Consider the following 25,584-nt stretch of genomic DNA (forward strand, 5'->3'; position numbering starts at 1 on the left):
TTCAGACGTGAGGGCGGCAGCTCCAGCCGCTATCCTGTCAGCTGGCTCTGTCACACTTTGTAACATCACACCTGTGGGTGCATCGGGTGACAGTCTGCCCCCCCCCCCCCCCCCAACGAACATCCTGCAGGCTGTGGGGCCTCTTGAAGAGCACCGTCGGGTTCTTCGTCACCTGCTCGACAGCAGCGCTCTCGGAGACCCCCTCAAGGAATTTTTTTGGAATCGGCCTGATTTGAGTATACATCTTTTGCCCTGGAAGCAGGAAGTTGCAAACAGAGCATTTCTGGCTCCCGCCCAGTATTTTTCTGCCCGTACTTCGGCTTCTTCCGTCCGTGGGCCTTGGCCCGTGCCGCGAATGTGCCGTCGGACAGTTAACGTCGTGGCACGGATTAAATTTGGCTTTGTTTTCCGCACGAGCGGCGGTAGTGGGTTCAGGGTTCTGTGAATTGGCAGCACGCTGGTCTTGTGCCGAGGCCAGGAAGACAAATCCGATAAGCTCGGCTAGTCGGAAGAAATGTCATTGTGGTGACTTGTGACCGCAGTGCTGCTTTCCTGCTATACAGTGCTCTGTCAGCGCCAGTGGTCGCAGCACTTCCTTGCGCTTTCTCGGGGCCACTTTTGAAAGCAAGACCTCCGTGCGTCCAGCGAGCCGAAGGAGTAGGAGCTCTCGCGAGGTCAACATTGCTGGGAGCGCTGCGGTGGCGGCGGCGACGTGGTCGCTGGCGATTGGTGCCTGAGCGCAGGGCTTCTTGTCCACACCGCAGCCTCGCATTCGGGCCCTCAGGACCCGCCGGGTTCACATTTCCTGCCTGAATGTGACATTTACTTTAATCATGTCATCAACGCAGCTACATGTTCCAGCTAAGCGTGCAACGAGAGCTCTTGCGCTTCTGGTCCAGAACTGCATGCCTTTGCATGAGGAGAAGTGCATTATAAGGATGCATTTAGTAGCCCAGTGCTGTTTGTGTAATTTGAGGTCACACTTACGTGCAATTAAGGGAAAGACACTTGTATTGTCGCATTGAAATTGTTTCACATCAGCAGCTGTTAATATTGAGCCCATCCATCAGTTCCAATGACATTCCAGATATTTCTTTGTTATTCTGCATTTACATTTACATTTGTTGATTTAGCAGACACTTTTGTCCAAAGCAACGTACATCTCAGCAAAAGTACAACTTATGCATTACGTTAAGAAAGAGGAACATCGCTGCAGACGTGAGAGTCTCAAGCAAACCTAGTTTGTTCCCTTCCACTTGCTGCACCGAGGTTCATCGTTCGAGCAGGTGCATAAAACGGTGCATAAAACACAGGAAAGACAAATCCCGATACCCTCCCGCCAATATTTTATTTTTTTTTAAATATTATAAGATACACAAATAAGCAAGTACAATGCCAGATTAGTGGCTGAATAAAGGTTGTATCAGGGGATGCTCATGAAGTCACGACGCGTGAACAATTCTAAACTTTTCTTTTCTAAACTTTTCCTTGGTAATCTAACACGTCGCTGCCTGCTTTTCTCGGTTTTTAATCAACAGCAGGTTGTTATTAGGTCTTCTTTAGCTTTTTCCGAAGCAAGCTACAGTGTTCGGTGTGCACGGTATACAAAAGTACTAGTTGTTTACGCATTTTGAACAAACTGGCTAATTTTTGCTGTTTTAATTCAGGGTCCCTGCCTTGCTCACGGGAGCTACGGCGAACCAAAGCACTACTCACCGCTTCTTCTTGTGTTTATTAATTAAAACAGAATGTATGCGAAATAATGCATGTTTGCTGATTTTTCTCCCGGCGCACTATGCAAATGATTAAGGTGAAATAATCTACAGAAAGATGGTAAGAAAATAATTAGGCCTGTGTGGCGATGAAATAATGTATGAATACAATAGTTAGTCTAATGTGACACAGAGTCTCTCAGGGCCCCGTCATTTACATTGTTATTTTTCTTCTCCACAGCAGCTTACTCCAGCCACCTACAAGTATATACATTTATTAATTTAGCTGACGTTTTCCTCCATAGCGACTTACAGTGTAAATCTACCTACAATTTTTTCCCCATTTATACAGCTAAGTATTTCTGCTAGAGCGATTCAGGGTAAGTACCTTGCTCAAGGGTACTACAGCTGCAGGCAAGACTGAAACCTGTGACCTTTGGGTCCAAAGGCAGCAGCTCTAACCACGACGTGACCGGCTGTGCCAGCTGTCTACTGGCGTTTACCTATTCATATATTATGAAATCCCATGTGCTTTGTCACATCACAATTTCCTTTTATTCTTCTGTTATTATATGTAATATTTATTGTTTTTTTTCGCCAAAACAATTTACAGTGTTAGTATACTCACAATTATTTACCCATTTATACAGCTGGGTAATTTTATACAGCTGGAACAATTCAGGGTAAGTACCTTGCTCAAGATTTCTACAGTAGTAGGTAGGATTCGAAGCAGCAACCTTTGGATCCAAAGACAGTGGCTCTACGCTGTCCAGCTACTGTAATGAATTCTATACTTCTGTTCTGGGGGGGGGCGCAGCGGGTTTGGACAGGTCCTGCTCTCTGGTGGGTCTGGAGTTCGAGTCCCGCTTGGAGTGCCTTGTGACGGATTGGCGCCCTGCCTTAGGTGCATCCCCTCCCTCTCCAGCCTTTTGCGCTGTGTTGCCGGGTTAGGCTCTGGCTTGCTGCGGCCCTGCTTGGGACAAGCGGTTTCAGCAAGTGTGTGTGTGTGTGTGTGTGTGTGTGTGTGTGTGTGTGTGTGTGTTCTGTTCTGATTTTATATGCATCAGCCAATGTAATTTGCCAAAAATGGAGGTGTTTCACTAAGTCACTGTGCATTAAGTGTCACATGTCTGTGTCTGTATCTGTATCTCTGTGTTTGTTGCTGAAAAGCACAATGGAAAACACTGGCCGGAACTAGAACAGGATTTTAACAAACTTCCGGGAGCCGTCTTGACAGTATGATTACATGCCAACTATATGGAGATATACTAAATAATTCTCAAAAGAGCTGGTAAAAGCAGAAGGTTTGTAAGTCATAGACTCACTGTATATCCTGTGTAACTTTAGTATACCCTCCCTGTGTAACCTTAACACTGTACTTCACTTTGGAGAAAAGCGTCGACTAAATGAATGAATGAATCTAATAAATGTGTATTTATTGGTTTATTATTGCTTGTCAATGGGAAAAAAAAAAAATTGACTAACAGCTGATTGGCTGTCACTGTAATATATTCAGCTCAAGGTCTTCCTGCCAACCAATAGGGTGACACGTGATATCCTGGATGGACATAAGGAGTCACTTTATAGTGGCATGTACGATGCATTCGGGACCAGGGTCTGAATTTGGATATCTGCTGAATGTCAATCCCCCCTCCGAAACAAACAACGAAACTACTCTGTCATTTTCCCTGGAAGGGCTTGTCGTTTGGCTTCCAGCACGGTGCGTTGCCATGGCACCACAAGAAAACACTGGACAGAGACAGCTCAGAGGAACAACCTAGTGTGGATGGGATGGGAAGTGACAACTTCACAGAAAGGGCTTTCCTGGAAGTGATGTGCAAACCTCTTCCGAGGTTGTCCAAACCTGTCAGGACATCGCTTGACAATTTCTGGACTAACAGCATAGACTAAATGTATTCAGAATATTCTGCCTCCCACGTTTTTGGCTGATTCTTTTTTTATGCATATAAAAGTTTCCCATTTTGACCCCTGCAGATGCCATTTACCGATGACTAATTTCTCATTATCTCTGCGTGAAAGTTATGTTTTTTGCATCCTTGAGACCAAGTGTTTGAATAATAAGAAATGCGAAGTGGCATTTGCTAATCAAGCATTCGGCATTCAAGAGGAAAAACAATTTGTTTGAATAGGAATAACTTTCCTCTGAATAAGCTGCTGTGTTTACAACACAGACAGATGCTGAAGTACTGTCACATTATGGAAAAGTACAGATCTGCTAAGACCTGTAGAATGCTTTAAATATGTCTGTTGGTCGGCGGGTTAAAAATTCTTTATTTGGATAAGGAAGGGTCTGAATGTGATGTTTTTCCCTGGAAATAATGTTCATATGTAGGAAAATGATCTGAGTTTTTCAGCCTTATTAGTACAAAAGTGTTGACTGTCCTATTTTCATGTGATAAACTTCTTAAGCAGTGTATTGAGGATGTAGTCTGGATGTTCTCAGCGTCTTGCCCTCGTTGGAGATTCTTCTCTTACCTCACAGTGGAGAAAAGGGAGGAACCTGTTGCATTGCTTTGAAAACGGAACAGCTCCCTGTTCTGCCCTTTGACTTCTCGGCACTCCCAGCAAGCCTTGGTTTTGTGTACCTTATTGCCCCGGCGTTTCCTTTTCTGCTCGAATGTGCTCCAGAGATGGTATGCACCGAAAATGGCTTTAAAATTGAAGTTGCCGGTGAAAATCCACATGTTGAGCAGAAGGAGAGGAGCTGGCGCTCCCTTGCTCCATCGAGGGAGGGGATCATGCTGACTCCTCCGCATGCTGACTCAGGGTGCTTTCGAGAAGTGACACACAGCTGAGGAATGGAGGGGCCTTTTCCCGGTGCGAGCGAACCCAGCTGGCTCAGGACAAGCTGGGATCCCCTTCACGGGATGGAGTCTGGCCCTCCCCTTGGAACCTGGCCTTAGAGCTTCTCCATGCCTAACCTGATGACGGTTGTTGGTCTTTACTTTCTTTTCCCTCCGCAGTCACATCTTTTTGGTACCGTGAACCACATTTTCAGTTACTGGCAGTGGCCGCATAACATCCTAAGTGAGGGCGATGTTTTTGTTCCTTGTACATGCATATATGCATTGTATCTGCAACACAGTGTGATGTTTTACATCCTGCATCACTGTTGTTTCCAATAGTTATAATCCATCCGTATATTTGAACGTGAAGCCTGAATAACCGTTATAACACGTACTTTGCTGTGATCATGTTTCAGATTGTGAATCTGCATTGTATTAAATAGTTTGATGTCGCTTTGAAAGATTCTTTTGTTTTATTTTTTATGGTGATATATTGTTATTATTTAGCTTTTTTTGCCCCGGGGTTGAAACCACCTGCATCCTGTCTAAACACACTCAAGACGCATTTGTAAGAAGCCAGAAGCTGGCGAGCACGTGACGGAAACAGCGGGGTAACAGATGTGCATTTGCGTGGCTTTTGTGTGGATCAGCACAAAAGGCCGAACAGGGCTAAAGAGGCCCCGTGACACCTGAGGAAACCCCACAATGCTTTTGGGCGACCCCGGGAGGGATGGGCCTCGGTGTCCATCCGCTGCCGGCTGAGCCCTTTGTGGAAGCGGGCCATCGTTGACACATCACTGACAGTGCTCACACGTCACACACCCAGTGTGGAAACCCTACTCTGACACACTGTTAGTCATTTCCAACTGGGGCTGGGCTGTGGTGGAGGGGTGCTCTGTGCGCCGTCTTTTCCCCCCGTCCCTCGCCCCCGTCCGCATGTGTTTTTCGGGTGCTTTCAATTAGAAATGAAAAAAGAAAACGCATGCTACATGTTCTCTGATCTCGTCTTTTGTCAGAACTCGGTGGGTTTATTGATGTTCTGTATAAGCTTTCCTTTCTTATGAATAATTATTCTGTGTTTTGTGATAGAAATGTCGGAGATGTGAGTGCGAAAAACAGATGTGGATGATCCAAGCTGGCGCCCCGGTGCTTCTAGTCGAATTAAGACATTGAGGTCGAGAGCGTGGTTTCCGCTCGGTGTCCTGACCTCCACGCCGGCCTCCAGTGAGCGAAATTCGATCTTCGGGCTTCGATCACCCTTCCCAGCAAGGCCCAACAGGAGGCGCCCTGCAACCTCCCTGCACTCGAACAGCTCGTTCAGAGCTCACCCCCCCATCCGAGGGGGCAGTTCTCAATCCTGGGCTCAGTGAGGGGTGCGGCTGGTCTGCTGGATCCTCCGTTTGAGCCGCATTCTTCGCAAACCTGGTGTTCTCCCGCGCCGCGTGCTGTGAAGCTACCCAAACACCCTGTGTCGGAAAAAAAAAAAGCCCTGCGTTTGAAGCCACTTTAATCACACAGCATCACTGCTGCTTCTAAGGCAGCGTGGCTGGTAGGAGATGAAAATGATGCTTTTGTAGTTGGATGAGAACACGTCGCCCACGGAGGAATGAAAAGGGTGATGCTCATTTGCACCGGAGGCTTTCTAGAGCACATGTATTTTTTCCGCCGCGGAGGTTTAAATCAGTCGGAACGGCTTCTATGAACGTACTGGCACAGATGCTCAAAGTCACTTGTTCCGTGTTTTTCGGAGGTTCTCCGACTGAGCCCTGCGAACCCACACTCAAGAAAACTAGGCAAGCGAGGATGTGTCACCTGTGTGACACGCTGCAGTCCTGTAAACACTGGTCTCCTCTCCATGGTTTCATCACTGCAGCATCTGTAACCTGGGAGGGGAGTAGGAGCAGAGAGAGAAAAATAGCTCCGCGGTTTGGTTGATCATAACCACAGTGGTGTTTTGTGTTTTGCCATCAGTGTCTTTGCTCTTGCTGTAAAACAGCATTTTCTTCACTTATTTTTTATTCTCTACCCGTCTGTTCTCCAGACCAAATTGAAGGCCCTGTCGCCATTCTCTTTGCTTTCCGTTGTCACCTAACCCTATATGTTGGCTCTTTTTTTTTTTTTTTTTTTTGTGCATTTGTGGTGCAGATGCTGCAGGGAGGAAACGTGATGAGAATGAAAAGCTTCATCTAAGAAAGGACTGTTATGACTAGAAGGTGGGAGTGAGCAGAGCAGCCAAAATATATTCTTTGTCCTCAAACTTGGAGGGTTGCAGTTGAGGCTGTGTAGACCCCCGGAAGTGATGGCGCATCAGCCCTCTGCTGCGAGCTGCTGGTTATGTGCTGCCTGTGGTTCGGTGTCCCGCCCGTTGCCGAGCGCACTCATGCCCTCGTGCGCTTGGCGGCTCTGCGTGCGACACTGGGCTCCGTGCCCTTATTAATGAAGGGTGATGTTCAGATGGCTCAAAGTTTGGTAGCGGTGAGTCACACCAGGCCACAGTCATCATTCCGTCCGCTGAAAGCTGCACTCGGGCTCTTTGCTCGTCCCCTTCTGCCAAGCTTATGCCAGAAACTGTGGCTCACGGTGCACGTTTTCACAGTTTCTCGTGCAAAGAGCTGCAGAAGATTTCGCCCAGACACGGTGACAAACCAAGCGGCTTCTCGCCTCTCCACTTGGCTAGGAAAGGCCACCGAGGGTCTTCGAACTCAAGCGTGCCTCTGTGTGCCAAAAGATCCCAAGCTCAGCACCCATCGAGAATTACTCAGCCGATGTATCATGTTGGCCTGACCCAACAAATGTCCCACGTGCCCCGGGCCGTGGAAGTGAAACTCTCCACTTTGTAAATGCTGCATTTTTGCAGCGAGGGTCAAGTTCATGAGCTACAGCAGCACTCACGAGGACTGACTCGGCTTGGTTTGGTTCCACAGCGAATGACAGAGCCCCGCTGTTGCTTTCTCTGCTGTGGGACATTACATCATAACTTACATAAATATTAAATATTTATTTAAATGTGGTACTTCAGAGACTCCATTTTCTGTGGCTGGCATGTTGGGGGGGGGGGGGTGTTTGGGTTTGGCGGTCCAATAAGAGGATCTGTATCCCTTCATTTCCCACCCTCATTGGGGGGACCCTGCTATTGAGCTGTTGATATAGAAAATCTTACCCTTCATAGCACCTATGAAGGGTATACGATACTGCACTATTATTACTAGTCATAAGCCATAAATAATGTTAGAATGGCACACATAAACTACTGCACTTTTGATGTCCTTGTTTGCTGTTTAACTTATTGTGTCCTTTGAGTTGTATGTCATCCTGGAAGAAATCATGAGCCAGATTAATACATGCACATATACACAAATAATATACGGTATTGATCCCTATACTTGTTGGAAGGTCTGCGTTTTATCTCTCCAGGTCCACTAAGGGCAAGTGCGTGCGGCATAAATGAGCGAATGTCTGCGCCGCCGTAGTTACAGAAGAGCGGCTTTTGCTGTCGTCCTTGTGATGCTTTTTAGCTTCCCGGTGCGATAAACACGGGTAGGAGAAGCGAGTCCAGTGTGGTGTCCGCTGCTAGTCCATCTGTCTCCGTATACACGTGGAGTCTGAAGGCCTGAGCCAGAGCTAGCTGTGGCTGTAGAACCAGTTTGTGGGTGTGTGGGTATGCTCAGAGCAGATCCTTTTTCTTTTCACATGGACTGAGCACATGCGAAGAACACTCTTACATAGTGCCTCCTCTCCCCCACCGCCCCCTGGGGGTCCCTTGTGCCTCCGTGTCCTTCCCCCGGAGCCTTGTCCAAACACGTCAGAAACCCGAGTGCAGTTTGGTCTTTGAAGCTGGAAGCACCTGGCGTCGATCAGCCAGATGGTGTGTGTGTGTTTTTTGTGTGTGTGTGTTGAGATCCTGACCTGATGAAAAGCCTGTAATTTAAGTCATGCAACATACCCAAGGGGAGTTAAAAAAGAAAAAAAAAAAAGAAAGAAAAAAAAATCAAAAAGTGGAAAGGAGAAAGGTGCAGGAAAAGTGTTTTGTTAATAATGCAGTGAGTAACGAGGCACAAACTGCTCCTTCACTGTGCATGATTGAAACGCGATTGCTTGGTACCACACGGGGTCCTGATTGGCCCGGCTGTGTGCTAATCATCCCGTTAACGCCACGGAGGCCAGCGGATCGTCTCGCCCTTCCTCTGTGGACCTTGCTCCGGCTGCCCTATTACTGTGTAAAACGGGCCACGGCCCCAGGGGGATCTGATTTGCCGAGAGGGACAGAAATGTACTTTCGTCGCCATTTGGCCAAAAATGCAGATGAAGGGCATCTGAAATGGTGGGTGAGTTTAATTGCTCCCACGGCAAGGAAAAGCAAACCTCAGTTAAGTTTCTTGGAAACCACTAATTTTGTAACTAGGGATAGCTGGTAATATAACGATTAGAACTGTTGCCTTTGGAACCAAAGGTTGCAGGATCGAATCCCTTCTCCAGCTGTAGTAGCCTTGTGCAAGACACTAACCCTAAGTTGCTCCAGTAAAATGACCCAACTGTACAAATGGGTAAATAATTGTAAGTAGCTTAACACTGTAAGTTGCTTTGGAGAAAAGTGTCAGGTTGAATGAAAAAATGTAAAAAATTAATTAAAAAAAAAAAAAAAGTGATGCAATATGAGTTACATTCCTTTGCATATCGACTGACTATCTGTAGTGTGGGTCCTTTTCCAGTAAGCCAAGCAAAAGCTCCGTCTCATTTGTCTGCTTTGTACAAAACAACTGGAAAATGTGCTTGTTCTTTTCCTCTTTGTCTGCAAAAAAGGCAGAAACACAGTCGCACGTTTCCACGTTATTGTGGAGGTAGTTTCACCAAACGCGTTTCTGCGTTTTTGCTGGTCAATCTGAAACTTAGCGTTTCTCTTTCTCCTTAGCTTAATATTTAAAAGTTCCTTTCGCGTGGATGATGACGGCACGCGCGTGTGGGTCTGCGTGAGACAAAAACGGTACGAAACCAGAGGTTGTGTTATTCTTTCATTTTAAAGACGTAATAGAAAGTTCCAGTCGAGTCACAAAAATACTTGGCGTGATTGGTAGTTGCAGTTTAAAGCTCAGGTTGGGTTGTGATTTAGGGCTTCAGATGTAAATAAATTCTCTATTGTTGGCTGCTCTTTTTAAAAAATTTGGCTCTGGCTGATGAAGGAGGCATTTATTCTTGTGCCCTTGAGCTGGGACCGGCTCTGCGTTCATGTCTGGGTCTTGTTTGCGGGGTGCCTTGTGGTAGGGGAGGATCTTGTAGGTGGGCATGGCCCCCAGCAGCAGGGTAACCCTTTGCGATTGCGGCCATACGTTGACCTTTGCCTCTTGCCACAGCCCAGGCTTGCTGGTAAAGCTACGGAGCTGACTCTTGGCTGACTGTTAGTCCTCACTCACACACAGACGAAGGGCTGGATGACATATAATCCCCAAGAAGCCCCACATCAAAACTCTGCAGTGAAGAAGCTCATCTACATCTCCCACATTTAGTCCTTGATTTTGCGGTAGATTTTGAAAAATATCTGTGAAGTTCCGATGGCAAGATGATGTTCATTTGATACTTTCTTCAGAGCAACTTAAAAGTTTTTTTCCCTCTGGGATTGATAAATGTTCCCTTTTTCGTTCGTATCACGCAGGCACCCTGAATGAACCAGTCACAACCCTCCATTACGGTACTAATGTCAATATCAAAACTCGGATAGCAGATTGAATATTATCATCATTGTTGGTACTGTTTTTATTTCATTTAACTGGCTTTTGCCAAAGTAGGTTAGAATATTATAACTTAGAATGATTTACCCATTTATATACCAGGGTAATTGTTACTGAAACTGAAGCCATTCAGGTTAGGTATCTTCAGGAAGGGTTGAACTCAAACCTGGCCTCCTTGAGTGCAAGGTGTCAGCTCTAACTACTATGCCACCTGCTGCCCATAAGGAAGGGTTGCGCAATGCACTTTGTCTCCACCTGATCCCATGGGCTACTCGGAGCACGTGATTGGAGCAGCAGACATCCTCCTGGCCAATCGGACGCGACCTATGGCTCACATTAGTCTGGCTGCTGCCAACTTCTCCACTGCTGTACCAGATGTGTGTTCATTATTGTCTGAATTTTTGGCAGGTTCAGTTTATAAATGGGTCGAGTTCATCGGTAGCTCATCTGCAGCTGTCTGTTAAAACAGTAAAAGTCTGCTGCTGGTTTAATGGACTCTTTTTAAATCCCATGAATGTGTGCTGCTGACATGGGGCGCTGGGCTGTGTTTTACTGGCTCTTTGGACCAAGAATAAAACTAGAAGTTCAGTGCTTCTGACAGCAGGAGTGTTCCCACCCCCCAACACATGAACGTGCATGTGAACCGTATAGATAAAACCACCAAGGCCTGTTCCTGTTTGACAGCTGCTGTTTGGTTATGGAGCAAAGTAAATGAGCGGAGGAATTCAGATGGAGCCTCGAGATGGGAGTCTGTGCCACGAGAATAGAGTGCGTTTCTCGAGCGATTTGCTTCATTTCAGCTGTGCAGGACACACCTGGTATGGCGCGCGAGAGCGGGGCAGGCTGTAGACACGCGGGCACCGGGAGCTGTGTTTGAGTTGGCCTCATCGCACCCTGTCCGCGGCACCTCCTCCCTTCTGCTGGGCTAACTCGCGAAACAGAACTACTTCTCACCCCCGGGTGCGATCAGTTCGTATTTAGACAAACTTCAAAGTGAATTTTTCTTTCTATTGAAACTTGTCGAGCCCCCCCCCCCAAACTTAAAACAAACAGAAATAAGCTGTTGTCGGCAGAAACCCCGTGGGCCTTGCTGAGCGCCTGCTCTTCAGCATTTCCAAACCATCCTATATTTTAATTTCAAGTGATTAGTGGGCTGCTGGTTTTGTCTCGTTAAGTGGTGTTCATGTATTCCCATAATTCCTCTGAGTGCAATGAGACACTGGCATGTGGGTGCTGGTTGGCTTAGCAATTTTGGAACGACACTGCACGCTTTTTCCTCCTCTTTTCCTTTGAGTCGCTCTTCGCTGTGTTCTGAAATGCAAATACCCAGAATGTCTCAGACAGCTAATTAAAACAAATCTTAATCAGCGCCGTCATTATGTCCCCCCCCCCCCCCCCCCCCCCCCAACTAGTATTCCGATTGAAAGACAAATTAAAATTACTGGGCACATTTGCTGTTTATTGCTATGTGAAGGTATTGCTAACAAACTACTTGTCTATCATTAATCTGAACCACGATTTAGTAATGAGTGGAAAACTTGAAAATATTTAAAAAAGAAAGAAAAAAAAAGCTAAAGACCATGCGCCGAGTGTTTCCTTGCATTGTGTTTTTTCATTTTCTCTGTTGCCAAATTTATAACGCAACATGTGGTATGGATGGAATCAGTAATATTATATTTTTCTTGAAGTATATGCAGTATACGTGTAGGTTTGAATGTAGTTTTATGCGCGTTTAACTAGATGTGGTCAGTAGTGAGCCCATGTACCGTACTGCAGTGTCTCTTACGAAACGAAGATGGCCGTCGCCCTACATGGTGTTTATGCTTCTGCACGCCCTTCCAAGTTCAGCGGCTCTTCCTCTGACCTTTGCTGACATTTGGCTGTCGGTGGTTTGCGAGGACCCGTCCGGGAGAACGCGCTCGCAGCGTTCCCACAACCATCCGGCAGGGTGGCGGCGTGGTGCGGTGCGACTGTGAGGAGGAGGAAGATTGAATGATGCTGCGGATCCCGGATGGAGTATCTGCTCGTTCGGTGTAATTCAACAGGAGAAAGTAGCTCGAGTCAACAGGTAAATCTCGGTTTCCTCGGGTCAGTTCTCCTACTCGTCCCCGCGAGTAACTGCACCCAGTGACCGAAAAGTGTTGCCTCGATCATGTTCGTTCCAGCTTAGTTTGTTGTCATTTTCCCCTAACTTTTCTCACTCGATCAAACGGAATTCCACTATTTATTCATTCATTTACCCAGCCTGTGCCTGTTTCATGCAAAAATAAATCTATCACTCAGTTCAGTTTAGTTTCCCAAAACTCTGTAGACAGATAATGAGTAATGAATGCAATGAATGTGTAACATGTTACATGCACTCTTTCATGGTTCGGAGTCACTGTTAGTGCAGTCAGGTACTGCGTGTGGGCTTTAAAGCAACCCTAACCCACAATAATGGAGATGGAAATGTGTTCTCCGAGCAGTCCGATCAGTAATGTCCTCTACTCCACCCATATGTCTTTATTAGATTTTCACAGACACTGTCACATTCAGTCTGGCTTAAAACAGACCGCACTCCGGTGAGGTGTGCTGTGGTGTGAGTGCTCTGCGCTCCTCCGACAAACCGATTTCACAGCGAAGAGCATGCGATCTCTCTTGCTCTCTCCCCCCCCCTCCCTCCCTCCCTCCTTGGTGCCCCAGGGGTCAGTACAGATTAAGCTACACAGAGACATGGCCCTCTGGTTGTCGGCTCCACTCCCCGCCCTGCCATACCTCCCGTCCCCGCTAATGGACAGCCTTGTTATTATTGTCTCCTTTGCGAATGATGTCAGCTGACTGAATAATTTATGGCAAAGATGGCACACAGAGACAGCAGACAGGAGGCCGGGAGCCCGTCATTCCCCTCTCTCTGCATGGCAGACAGCAGGGGCCCCCCAATAAGCATCTCGCCGAGCGCTTAGGCCAACAGCATGGGGACCCATTAGACAGAGCTCTCTAGGACCGGCGTATGGGCCAAAGTGACAGGTGTCATAGTTCCATTCACCGCAGGGCTGGGTCAAGGAAGGGAGTCTGTGCATCTAACACGCACTGCCTTCGTCTGCCTGTGTCTGCTGACATTAATGATGATCTGCCGTATGAGTAATAGACCCAGTATGTGATCGGTATATTGCATCTAAAGGTTGAAGTCTTATGGGAAGGTTTAACTATATAAACATATTTATATATCTAAAAAATGAACCTGCACTGATTGCTCTGTTATAAGTTAGGTAGTTATTTTTTGTTTTTCTTTTTGCGGGAAAAGAATCCTGTGCTGGGACTGGCGTCTCAAGGCAGGAATTAAATGCGGTCCAACATGTTACACACTGTTCTGCAAATCCAAAAAAGAGCATAACCACTCGATTCCATACCGTGCCAATCCGGTTAGCTACAGTTGTCGATCTGTGATTTGTCTGGATCCTTCTGCCATGCAGATATGTCAGTAGTTGTTTGGGCACCACTTGGAGGTAAATAGGAGTGACTTTCACAATGATTTACGTTTTCCAGTTGTAAACCCTTTCATAAAAAGCTGCCGTGCGGTGTATTGCAGCTTGATTTGTAGTGAAACCGGTTTGTAGGAAATGTAGGCCAACCATGGTTATGTAAGAGCGACAGGCAGTTGGCTGTCAGTTGTACTCTCCAGGTGTCAGGAAGCCATGAGGGTTGCATGTAGGGGTGTGGGAGACAAACGTCAGGGTTCTCCACTCTTTGGCAGCCTCTCTGCTAAAGGGCTCTGTTACCATCAATGCTCCATGTCCTGTACTGCTATGGTTGCCATTCAACCCAAGCTCTTGCAGAGCCAGAGGTGACTTTCTTGAACCTCTGTTGATGATGATCAATGTTGTTGGTGTGATGAGGTTCTCAAACTGAAGGAGTTTCACATTGAGGCTTTTTTTTCTTCAAACGGTGGCAGATGTAACTGATGGTCACCGCATTTCCTTTGGGGTCCTGAACCAGTCCCTGCGTTTTCTCTAGCTTGCTACTGGTTTGTGCCGTACAAGTGCCCGGGAAAGGGTATTTTTTTCTGTTAGCAGTGGACTGTGGACTCATCCCTACAAGAGAGTGCTAATGAAAGATGCTGGTTCAGCTAGATTGCATGTCCAGTTTGAAATGGCCTAGATATTAATCAGACCAGCGTTAAGGGTGTGTTTATGTGTGTGTGTGCACCAGCATGTCTTGCTGTTTTCCTCCTTAACTGCAAGACTTGTTTTCTGACCCCCTCGACCCCAACAAAGCATGGATCCCCAGCAGTGGGAAGCAACGTTTCATGGCGACGCTCCTCAAGAAACAAGTCGTGCTTGTTGGGGACATGTAATTGTATCAATCAGCAAACAGGCGGTTTCTTAGTGTTTACATCAACTTGCAGAGGCTCTGTAGACATTTGTTAATAGTACATGCTGCTGTAACCTCAACAAATACGATAACTTGTTGAGTGAGTGGGATAGGACGTTGGATTGATTCTTCTCTCTGTGAGATCAATATGAACTCTTTTTGCTGCTGATGTGGTGGTGGGAGTGGTCTGTACGAGTGCCATTCCCGGGGTTGGGTGGGGGCTCTTTGAGCCTCGTTCCAAGTGGGCCGGCAGGAGTGGACTTTGTCACAGAATCTGTGAGGAGAGACACCCGGCACGTCATCTCTGAGGGATGCTGTGTCAGGAATGCCCCCACCAGACCTGCATTCAGGTTTATTCATTTAGCAGACACTTCTCTCCAAAGCGACGCACAACTCAGAGTAAACAAAAGTGAATTTCAGAAAAGGAGAAGCGCTGTAAATGCAGACGCACAATTACTGATGTTATAGTTAGTGTGTCCAGTTCTGGTGTACTTTACACACCGGATTGACCATAGAATTGATAGGAAATACCAAAGTGATTGTGACAGAGGGTGTGATCCAAGTTGATGAAGCAGTTGGGAGATCAGGAGAGAAGTGGGTTCAAAAGAGATGCACTTTAAGACCCTTTTGGAATGTTGAAAGCATTCTGCAGTTCTGAGGGTGAGAGGGAGCTCATTCCATAACATTAAAGCCAGAACTGAGAATATGTAGACTGTGAGTTACAGACCTTTCATGAGTGGGATCGCCAAGTGACCAGAGGTGCAGGAGCATGGCATTTCTTGTTGAGGTGTAAGTGCTGATCAGGTCCTGATGGTATGGGGTTGCAGATCTTAATAGTCTTGTTGCCATAACCAGAGTCTTGAACTCAATACCAGCAGCTTCAGGGAACTGAAGCCACCTGAGGGAGATAAGGAGATACATATGGATGTTTTGGCAGGTCAAAGGCAACTTGTAGGCAAGCAGCAGACCTACCTGGAGGCTGCTTTGCTGTGGTGTACAAAAGACATCAACCTGCTCTCAAACATTGGGATCCCACACTGGTTCTTCAGCAGTTCTTAGCTGATCCTTCAAGAGAGCTTTGGTTTGGTAAAGCTGTTGAGAAACAATTTGAGCTAGAGCAAAAGCATCAAAGGGAACCTTCTAAGATCCCCTGCCACCCTGTGCTCCTCACTCTGGAGTCTTTCCTGCCCTGTATCATATTCCATTCTTGAGTCTTAAAATTGTTGTACGATATCGGTTAACGTGTAATTGAATTTAGTGACATTTGCAGCAGTGCCAGGATATGAAGGCCAACGAGAGTAAAGGCTCTTTGTTCGTGTTCTGCGGCTTTGCTGGGCTTCTCCATAGGACGGCGTGCTGTGCTGTCTGCCTGCCGTGATAAAACGGAGTTTTCACGAAGATGAACTAAACATGCAGCGTGTGTTTGTTTTCCTCTTGAAACTGGATTTATATGTTTTAAAAAATCAGCTCTTCCTTCTGGGATTGGCTGCTTTTGCACGCGGTGCCTCTTAATCCTTTCAGAGCCCGAATGGAAACGTGCCCAATTTGGCTTTGCCTAGGGGCTTCACGGCGGCTGGCCGAGGCAGGTGAAAATCCCCACCATGAATAAAGATGCTTAGACAGCTCCTGTTATCGGCTCACGTGACGCAGAGAAATTGTCAGCTCTCACGCTTTCTTAACAGGGTGCTGATTCATGCGTAAATTAATGGCGAATGTTATTGGTGTACAAGTGAGCTGAATAGCAGCAACCGGGGAAAAGAAAAAAAAAAAAGTGTTGAAGCGAAATAGAGGAACAAAAAAGAGAGAAATATGTCCAGTTTCTTGCTGATTAATACCAAGATGTATAACGAAGGTTCCAGCATTTGGAGATTTTTATGCTTTCGATGTGTCTCCTATAGGCCTGGTTGATAAGGTGACAGAGCTTGTGTTTGGCTGGGCCATATCCCCTTCCCACACACACACACGCAGAGCCGTGTAGGGTGTTATCCGTTAACAGCTGTGGCTTGTGTTTGCCGTGTTCTCGACAGCATCCTGCCTCTACTTCGTGTTCTTTTGCATCAGTGTCATCCATTTAGCTGCTTTGGAAGAACAATTGCAAAACGCATTTCTGCCTCGAACTCACGTCCACGGCAACAGAGAGCTTCAGAATGTTTAGCGGCGTACCAGACATGCAGAATCGACAAAGTTTAACCGACTTCACATCGGTCACATGCTTCCGCATGGCAGGAATTAAACATTTCGTATTCCTGATCTTTAATGTGAGGCTTCGAGAAGATGTTGAAGTTTCAGTATGAAAGCACACAAGACACCCGGATCCCTGCTTTCTGTCCCATATAAATTTTTACTCTGGTAAAGCAGTAACTAGAGCACTGTTTCTGTACACTTAGGCCTTCTGTTATTTCTGCTGTAAATAGAAATACCCTGGTATACAAATGGGAGGGTGAAATGTGAGTTTTTCTGCTGCGCACAATGATATGTCTAGACTTGCTATTTTTCCTTCACTTTTAAATTCAGTAGATTTGAGAGCATTTGCTCCAGCAGCCAACCAGTACAGGGACCTGAACCAAAATGTGCTGGGTTCACAGCCTTTTTTTTTTTAGGCAAACCGAGGTGTGAAAAAATATGGTGACCTTTCAGCAGCAGACTAGCTTTATGTATGTTCTGCTTCTTATGTTATGCAGAGAAGAGGTGGAATGAAGAATGACACTATGCATCGCTGGAGCTTTCTTCAGGACATTAATGATTTGTGAAGTTCAACGCAGCCCGGTCCTCCTGTTTCGACCCACTGCTGATTTTTTTTTTTTTTTTTTTTTCTTCTGCTTAGGCTTATCTAGCAGAGAATTTTTTTAAAAAAAAGAAGAAAAAAAAAAAGAAAAATGTGTTCAAACATCCTCCGTTAGGGTGCCGCCTTTTGGGTCACCGTGTGGCAGATTTGTGCAGGCTGCGCAGATAAGAGCAGCTAGCAGCAGCTTGGGTGTGAAGAGAGCGGGTGGGAATTTGCATAAGCGATGTGCCTGCTCGCCGTGATTGTTGTCATTCCCCCACCGCCCCCTTGGCACGAGGAGCCGCTCCGCTTTGGATTAACGCTCTACACATTCTGTGGGCTGCTGCCCGTTTACCTACTTTCCTCTCTCTTGTCCAGTCTGGCCCACAGTAGCTTATCGGCCTGGACCTCACGACCTGAGAGCCGGCACCATGTTGGGGGCAATTTTGCGGTTCCTTGGGCCTCTTTCTTGTCAGCTGATACAGAAGCTGGGTGTATGTTTGTTCCAGCGGCATCTGTAGTTTATATACACATATATATACACACACACATATATATATATATATATATATATATACACACACACACACACACACACACACACACATCATCTGTCCCATAAGGGGTCGCGGGGGAGCCGGAGCCTAACACGGGGTGTAAGGCTGGAGGGGGAGGGGACACACCCAGGACAGGACGCCAGTCCATCGCAAGGCACCCCAAGTGGGACTTGAACCCCAGACCCACCAGAGAGCAGGACCCGGTCCAACCCACATATATAAAAGGGGGGTCTGCATAATCAACTGCCTAGGCACTTGCTGGTTTATTTTGCTTGAAGGAACTGTGCGCTGTACAGATAATTAAAATTTTCTCAGGAAATGGACAGCGACTTGTTTTAGCTGTGTTTAAGGTGGGCCGTTGAAGCCGTTTAAGGTCTTGGTGTGCTCACGAGTTTGATCCTCACCTTGTGGTCGCCACAGTCATCCCATTAGCAAGGTTCATGTTCGGTGTGTTGTCTGGTTTTAACGGAACGTCATTCTTGGTGGTGGTATTTGGTCTTGCCTCTAAGAGCAAAGTTAATATTCTGCAGAGGTCTTAGAAATGCTTATCTGGTGAGTGACACATTCTGCATGCGCAGATGTTCCATGTTTAGCAGTTTCACTAACCTGTTTTCACTTTCTTCGTTTGCTTGTAATTGTGGACAGCGGTTCTCTTCTCAGAAATGACCGGAAATAACACAGAAAGGCCGCCGCAAGTGTGAAGGCCCGCTCTGACAGAGAGGTCCCACGAGCTGAGTAGATGGCTGAGAGGGCAGTTTTGGGAGATGGCGACCTTCTCGGAGTGCGGGATGCCTGCTCCCGTTCTTCAGCCTTGAGCGCCAGCTGGACTCTATTTCCCACTCCCGTTATCCATGCCGCTCCTTCCCGAACGGACGGATGAATGAATGGAACTTTATTAAGGCCTAAGGGAAATTCCTCTCGATTGCAGCAGTGTTGGACACGCAACATACGTACAACATGCAAGTGGATAAATGAGTCAATAAGTAAATAAGTGTCGGCCTGCTTATGCACGAGAGAGGGCGGGCTGAGGTGAGGTGGTGCATAGTGCATTGAGATGGTACAGAGCAAGTTCGGAACCGCTTGGTCATTAAGAGGTCACCCCCCGCTTATTTGAGGACTCGTTGCTGGTAGAAATGACCTAGTGCATGCATAGCGTCATTGCCTGCATTTCTGCAGGGTCTAGCAGCCGCGGTGGCTTCTGGCCCCTCCCACAAAGGTCGTAGGTTGTGGTAAAGTTTAACAGAGGCAGCTGTTATTGCTCATACCCATCAAATGGGCTGGAGATAAAACCCGGCCAGGGCAAGGCTTGGTACGTCCATACTGGTTTGACTGCTCTTGTGCAAACCCATGACGGTGTCGGGGTTAGACACCTTGGAGATGATGACAGCACTTGGATGGGTTCCTCTGTGGGCCGGGAGACAGGCTAAGCAAGGCTCTTAGTAATTGATAACTTTTGGCACATGCCAGTGACCCGCTCACCTGCTTCAAGGGTTCAGATTAATGGAGCATGGGGTGCTTTTCCTCTATCTAACTGGGGTCTAGGCACACTGTTGTACCTTTGAGAAAGTTTTTACGCCCTGTGTTGCCGGGTAGGCTCCGGTTCCCCGTGACCCCGTATGGGACAAGCGGTTCTGAAAATGTGTGTGTGTGTGTGTTTATTTAGCTGACAGTTTTCTCCAAAGTAACTTACATTGTTGAGCTCATTATAATTATTTAATAGTTTATACAGCTAGGTAATTGTTACTGGTCTTCAGGGTAATAACACTGGGTATGAAGGGTATTACGGTAGGAAGTGGGATTCAAACCTGGGTCCATTGAGTATAAAAGTAGCAGCTCTAACTACAGTGCTGCTGACTGGCCCCAAGGAAAATGGTTCGGTATAAATCAAAGCCACCTGCTTCAGTACGACACTGACTTACATAGGAGGCTGCTCTGAAATATATATACGGTAGATCTGTCTCCAGAGAGCGGTGAATTTGGGCATGAAAGTTTTGTGTAACTCGTTTGCTCTCATTTGCAGGAGGAAAAAAGCCCAAAGAGGACAGATTAGCGCTTTCCCCAGTTCAAACTGTATGGGATCGCGCCGGCAGTCTTTGCCCGTCTGTGCGATACGAGCTGTGGTGCGGGCCACCGGTGCCATGTGCCATCTTATCCCGCTGTCAGATCCCTAGTGCATCGTGCAGGTGTCAGTCCCTCCCGCTGCCACGCCTGTGCCTGTCCCCCCCATCTGCTGTGGAGTGGGAACCATATGAACAGTTGTTTTTCTCGCCTCTCTGTGTGGGAGTTAGTGCGTTTGTGCACGTTCGCACATGTGTGTTTGTGTGGTATTGAAGCTCTTGGGTTCTGGGCAAACAGCTACAGCATTAACCAACTGTGTTCCCCCCCGCATACACCCCCCACCTCCGTTTCCCTTTCCCTTCCGCACGTACCTTGTGGTTTTCCTTCCCCTACATTATGGTTTGAAACCATCTTCCTGTATGTCGGTCGCTCATGCAGGCCCTGGCACTCCTTTGAGCTTGGGTGGGGTTTTATCTTGTTTTCTTGGCTGATACTCTTATCACTTTTATCCAAAGTAGCCTGCAACCTTGGCCATTTATAGAGCTGGGTGTTTCGACATAGCACTTCTTTCCCAAGGGTACTACAGAAGGTTCCTCCTGGGGAACTAAACCAGTCACCACCATGTGTGTCGGTATTTAACTGCTGCACCAGATGCTTGTCTCCACACTAGTTCTGCTTTGTGGGCTGTGGCTGGATCCTGCTGACACGGTGGCCGTGCTCTGCCTCGGTGTGACGGGGGTTTGTATCTCACTCCCTCCAGAGTCCTCCAGGCCTGCGAGGCCATGACACATGGTGTATGTCTGTACGATGTGTGATTGCTGCGCTTCTGCCTGATCACTCTGCAAGGAAAAGATCTCAGTACCTGTACTTTAATGATCCGTTGAGGTGACACGGAGGGCTTGTTACGATGATACCCAGCGATTGTGTCAAGCTGGTGCGGGATGATGGGCTTTGCCGCGTTTCTTGTCTGGACGAGATGGGACTCCACATTGTGGACAAGCTGCGTTGAGCAGTGTGGGTTGAGGGTTCAGCTCAGAGTTTCTGACCCTGTGCGAAGGCCTCTTGAGATGTCCAGTCACTAAATGCCTGCTCTGTGTCTCCCTCCCTAGGCGGAACCTCACCAAGCTCTCCCTGATCTTCAGCCACATGCTGGCTGAGATCAAGGCCATCTTCCCAAGCGGCCAGTTCCAGGGGGATACCTTTCGCATCACAAAGGCAGATGCTGCCGAGTTCTGGAGGAGATTCTTTGGTGAAAAGTAAGTTCTGCCCCCTTGTCTGTCTGTGTATGTGTGTGTCGGGTCCCCATAGCTTGTTTACACCTGTGGACTTTACTCAGTGGATCCATCCTATAGCTCAAGAACTAAATTTAAAATGATTCCCACGTATTCTGCGATCTTACATACTGTAATGACCTGCGTTACTGGTTCAATGTAAATAGTTGCATTATGGGAAATAATGCTAAATATGTGCGTAACCACTGGGGGCACTTAAGGGAAAAATGATGGGGTGACCGTGTCTCCCAGTGTGTTGGAGGGAGAGCCTAGGGGCGTTAGGCAGGCTGGGAAGGCTGGCTGGGAAGGCTGGCTGGGAAGGCTGGCTGTAAGTGCAGGTCCTGGAGGAAACGGGGTCCTCGGACCGAGAGCATCATTTCCCTTGTGCCGGTGTTCGAATAAATTGTTCGTTATGAACTTTGCCTCCGCGTCCTTCTTCGCCCCATCCAAACCCATGGCGCTGCGCGCCACAATACTGTATTTTTGCATTTGGAGAAATATTACAGCCTCCTCGGTGTAGCACCGTGAAAGGGGAATTCAAAAAATAGCGTGGTTCATTTCCAAAGAATCGCACCCTAAACTTTATTATATGACCCTTGGACAATACACTGACCTTTGAGCTCAGAATTATTCCCTACTAGAGCTATTCAGATGTTTTTAATCTCTGCTTCCTCATGATCCTCTGTTTGTTTGTTGTCTTTGTAATGAGATATCTGCGCTTTGTGAATGCTCAGTATTTTTTGATATAAATGCGAAAAGTCACCTTTTGTATTGTTTTTGTCTTCTCGTGGCCGGTGTGTTCGGTCGAAATATTCCTACACTGTGAAATTTACACTGACGGAGAGGATCCCTGTAATCCTTTCCTGTCTGTAATTCTATTTCCCTGAATCCTTTGTGCTCTCAAAATGTCAAGGCTAGTCTCAAGTCCCCTGGGCAAGGTTCAAAACTGCGACCCGCCATCTGCCATCCACACACCGAGGAACTAACCATGAACAAAAAAAATTGCTTGTCCAAATAAAAAAAAAAAAAAAAATATGTGGATTAGATTCCTACCGCAGAAGACATGAGAAATAATTATTATTAACTTATTGAATTTCAGTGGATTTCCCCTTTAAGACGAGCTTAACTAGAGCCACATGCAGGAAACGGCGCAGAGGAACAAATAGATCGTTGTAGTGATGCTCATCTAAAACAGAGAAGGAGAATGAACATCATAACTGTATCGCATTGTGTGGGAAATGCAGCCTGATCTTTGTTTTCCACGCTCTCCTTGCGAATGCACCAGTGATAAACTGAACGAGGGCTTTTTGGCTTTGTGTCACATTTGATCATTGCTGGGTGTTGAGTGTCCTGCTGTTGGCCTATTGCTGCGGAGACACCAAATGCAGCAGATGTTGGCCTTGGCCTGTCTTTGTGATTGGGGAGACCCTCTGGGTCAAGGTCATTTTCTAGCAATCTGCTCTCTCTCTGAGTCCCCGTGTGGGTGCATGCAAGTAAATGATTTTTAACCACTCTACAGTTTCCTGCAAATGACTACAATGATTCCAGTTTGATGTACCTGTAACCTCATTTGGATCCTGTGAATCTCATTTTTTAAAATAATTGTTTAAATGAAATGCGCCGTAAACATACTCAAATTGGTAGTTGTGATTGCAGCGCTGCACATATGGGTGCAGTTATCAAAAAGTGTATTTTGCCCACAGCTGCTTTGCTGGTTTTCCTGGACACACTGATAGGAGACCATTGCACCTCCTGCTGAGTCCTCCCGCTTCATGTGATAATTGTACGTGTTTTTGAAGGGCTGCTTGGTGATTTCTTCATCCTTCAGTCCTTATCCTCAAAAGGCCAGTATTGACAGTGTCATTTGCCCCAGATTTCCTTTGTTCCCTATAGACAGCTACGTCATGTGTTTCACTTGCCTGCGAAAATCAGGTCTTTTTTTTATTTATTTATTATTATATGCAAGTAAATTCAAATTAAGCGGGGGACATGCCAGTGGATGCAATTTTCCTGTCGTCCTCCTAATTGCCATTTAAGTGTACAAATCTGCAGTTTCTCATTAAAAGCGGTTCCCGGTTTGTCTGCCCGACAGTTCACTCAGTTTTCAGTTTAAGGACTTATTTTTTTAAGTGCTTAAAACCTTTTGAAGGCTGACTGTTTGATTTACTTTGGATCCCTACAGCTGGACCACTTTTCAGTTGCTATGTTTTCCAAATAGGATTTACCCAAGGAGTTTTTGAGCATGCCACACAAGGGCTCCAAGTCACACTCGTAGTCTTTTGTGTGTCTCAGAGAGGATGAGGTGCAAAATGCAGCCTCCTTGATTAAAAAGGGACAAGATCTACATGAAAAGACTTGATATTAATCTGTGAGAGAAACTGTGTTTGCATAATTACGTGTTGGTCTCAACTGTAGTGTGTGTGTGTGTGTGTGTGTGTGTATATATATATATATATATATATATATATATATATATATATACACACATACAATGATTATATAAAAATAAAAAATCTCCATCCTTGCTGGACCCACCCACGCTACACAGGACTGTAACTGCACTTGCTATTCTACCATTCTCATGCTCACGATGTTTGCAGCAGGGAATCCTACGGTACATGATAGAACAGCATTGGGGTCTCTCAACTTGGATGTTTCCAGGCCTCCATGTACCTTGTCTCGTTGCAATCCTGATATTTTCGCTATGTGCCGATGAGCAAGGAGAGAGATTTTATGTTAGGTTCTGCCAGTTAAGTGTAACTGGTACATCTGTGATTGTAGCTGTGGCTCGTTACAAGGAAGCAAAACCCATCTCCATGTGGAGGACGCTGGGAAAGTTGTGACGGTTGTCATACTCGTAGCCAAAGAAACCAACCTGCAGCGCTGCGTTAAACGTTGCTCCCGAGCCTGTACAGGAAGGTTCTTGTTAGAATTACATGGCTCTAACCTGGGTTTATGCCAAAGTGAACTTCTGAGAAGTTAATGAGTAACTTGGAGAGACAAGGGCGAGTCATGACTCACAGCATGCAGGCCAGTAACTCTGATGTTTGTGGACGTGCTGGTGTAGGAGGACTTGGTCCACTCACCAAGAAAGCTGGCAATGGCTAGCTCCTCATGGTGAGAGGGAGATCTAAGGAGTTGGCAGGAAGAGGTCAAATCCAAATTTCAAGGGTGAGTCAGTGTCCCCAAAGCCCATCAGGTCCCTCCGCAAACTGCTTATCCACAGACCCTCTGTGGGGGTGAGTTGAGTGAACGTGCACAGCACTGCGGAACTGCCCGTTAAGACAATCCTGTAACCAAGGTGACAGAGTAAAGGTATAAGGACCTTAAAGTAGACAATATCTGCCTAACATGAGCTTCTTCTTGTAGCTGAGATGCAGTTGAGATGCCAGGTCAGCACCCAGAGAGTGTATCTCAAGCCAAACCATGCCCTCAAATCTCCCTGAATATCCATAAGGACCTGTGTCCTGCTGCCTTAAGTGCTCTTCAGGGCTTGGTAAGCCCATCCTGGACTTAAGTCTGAAGGGCACGAAAGACTCTGGTTGGGTCGTCTCTGAATGTGGGTCGAGGGGTGACTCACTGCTCTCGTGTCTTTCTGTCTTCTGCAATGTTTCGCTCAGGCAGTTTGATAGCAGATGTGGGCAAGTGGGGGTAGATGTGTGAACTTGGCAGCTCGTGACCATACAGCATGGTTCCAAGTGAGTTGTTTTGCAGACCTTGTAGCGGAGCATCTTAGGCACAATGTAATATTCGTTTCAGTCAGTTAGAATGGCCATTTTAATCCACGACTTAATATCATGCCTCACCATCATTGATACTGTGTGTGTGTGTGTGTGTGTGTGTATATATATATATTTTAAAGGAATTTATACAGAACATGCTGTAAATTACTGGGTTAAGGGTTGCGTCTCTGAACATAGAGCATTCTATTTAAAGTCTTCATTTAAATGCTGCTCATGAGTGCCAGCTAAGTGCAGTTTCCAACGGCAACACCGAAGGCCACCAGCTGAGATACTTTTTTTTTTTTTTTTTTTTCCTTCTCCTTACCGAAGAAGAAAAAGCATTTTGGAAATGCAAAACGGTCAAGGGCTTGCTTGGTTAATAGCCTGTATTGTTACAGGAACAGAAGTACTTTAAAATCCCTGTGAAAAGGACTATTGTCAGTAATTTGGGTTTTTTTGTAATCACCGTTTCCCCCCCTGACTCACCCTTCATTTCCTCTTGCCCCGCAGTGTTTCCTCTGTGACTCGGGCTGGGTGTAGGGCAGTGCCTGAGGTCTCGGGGGGTGCGCTGGGGTCCCGACCCCCCCCCGCACCCCTATCTTTGAGCGAAAAGAGGACCG

General features: G+C 46.7%; 1 protein-coding gene across 4 annotated transcripts in view; it reads left to right on the forward strand.

Annotated features, from left to right (window-relative positions):
* cblb (Cbl proto-oncogene B, E3 ubiquitin protein ligase) overlaps positions 1-25,584 on the forward strand; it is a 62,925-nt gene that overhangs the window by 11,173 nt on the left and 26,168 nt on the right. For all 4 annotated transcript variants that reach the window (XM_018755284.2, XM_018755285.2, XM_018755286.2 and 1 more), the window contains exon 4: positions 21,081-21,227. In XM_018755284.2, the coding sequence (XP_018610800.1) occupies positions 21,081-21,227 (147 nt within the window). The remainder of the gene's footprint in view (positions 1-21,080; positions 21,228-25,584) is intronic.

The sequence above is a fragment of the Scleropages formosus genome, chromosome 4, assembly GCF_900964775.1.
Source record: "Scleropages formosus chromosome 4, fSclFor1.1, whole genome shotgun sequence".
NCBI lineage: Eukaryota > Metazoa > Chordata > Actinopteri > Osteoglossiformes > Osteoglossidae > Scleropages > Scleropages formosus.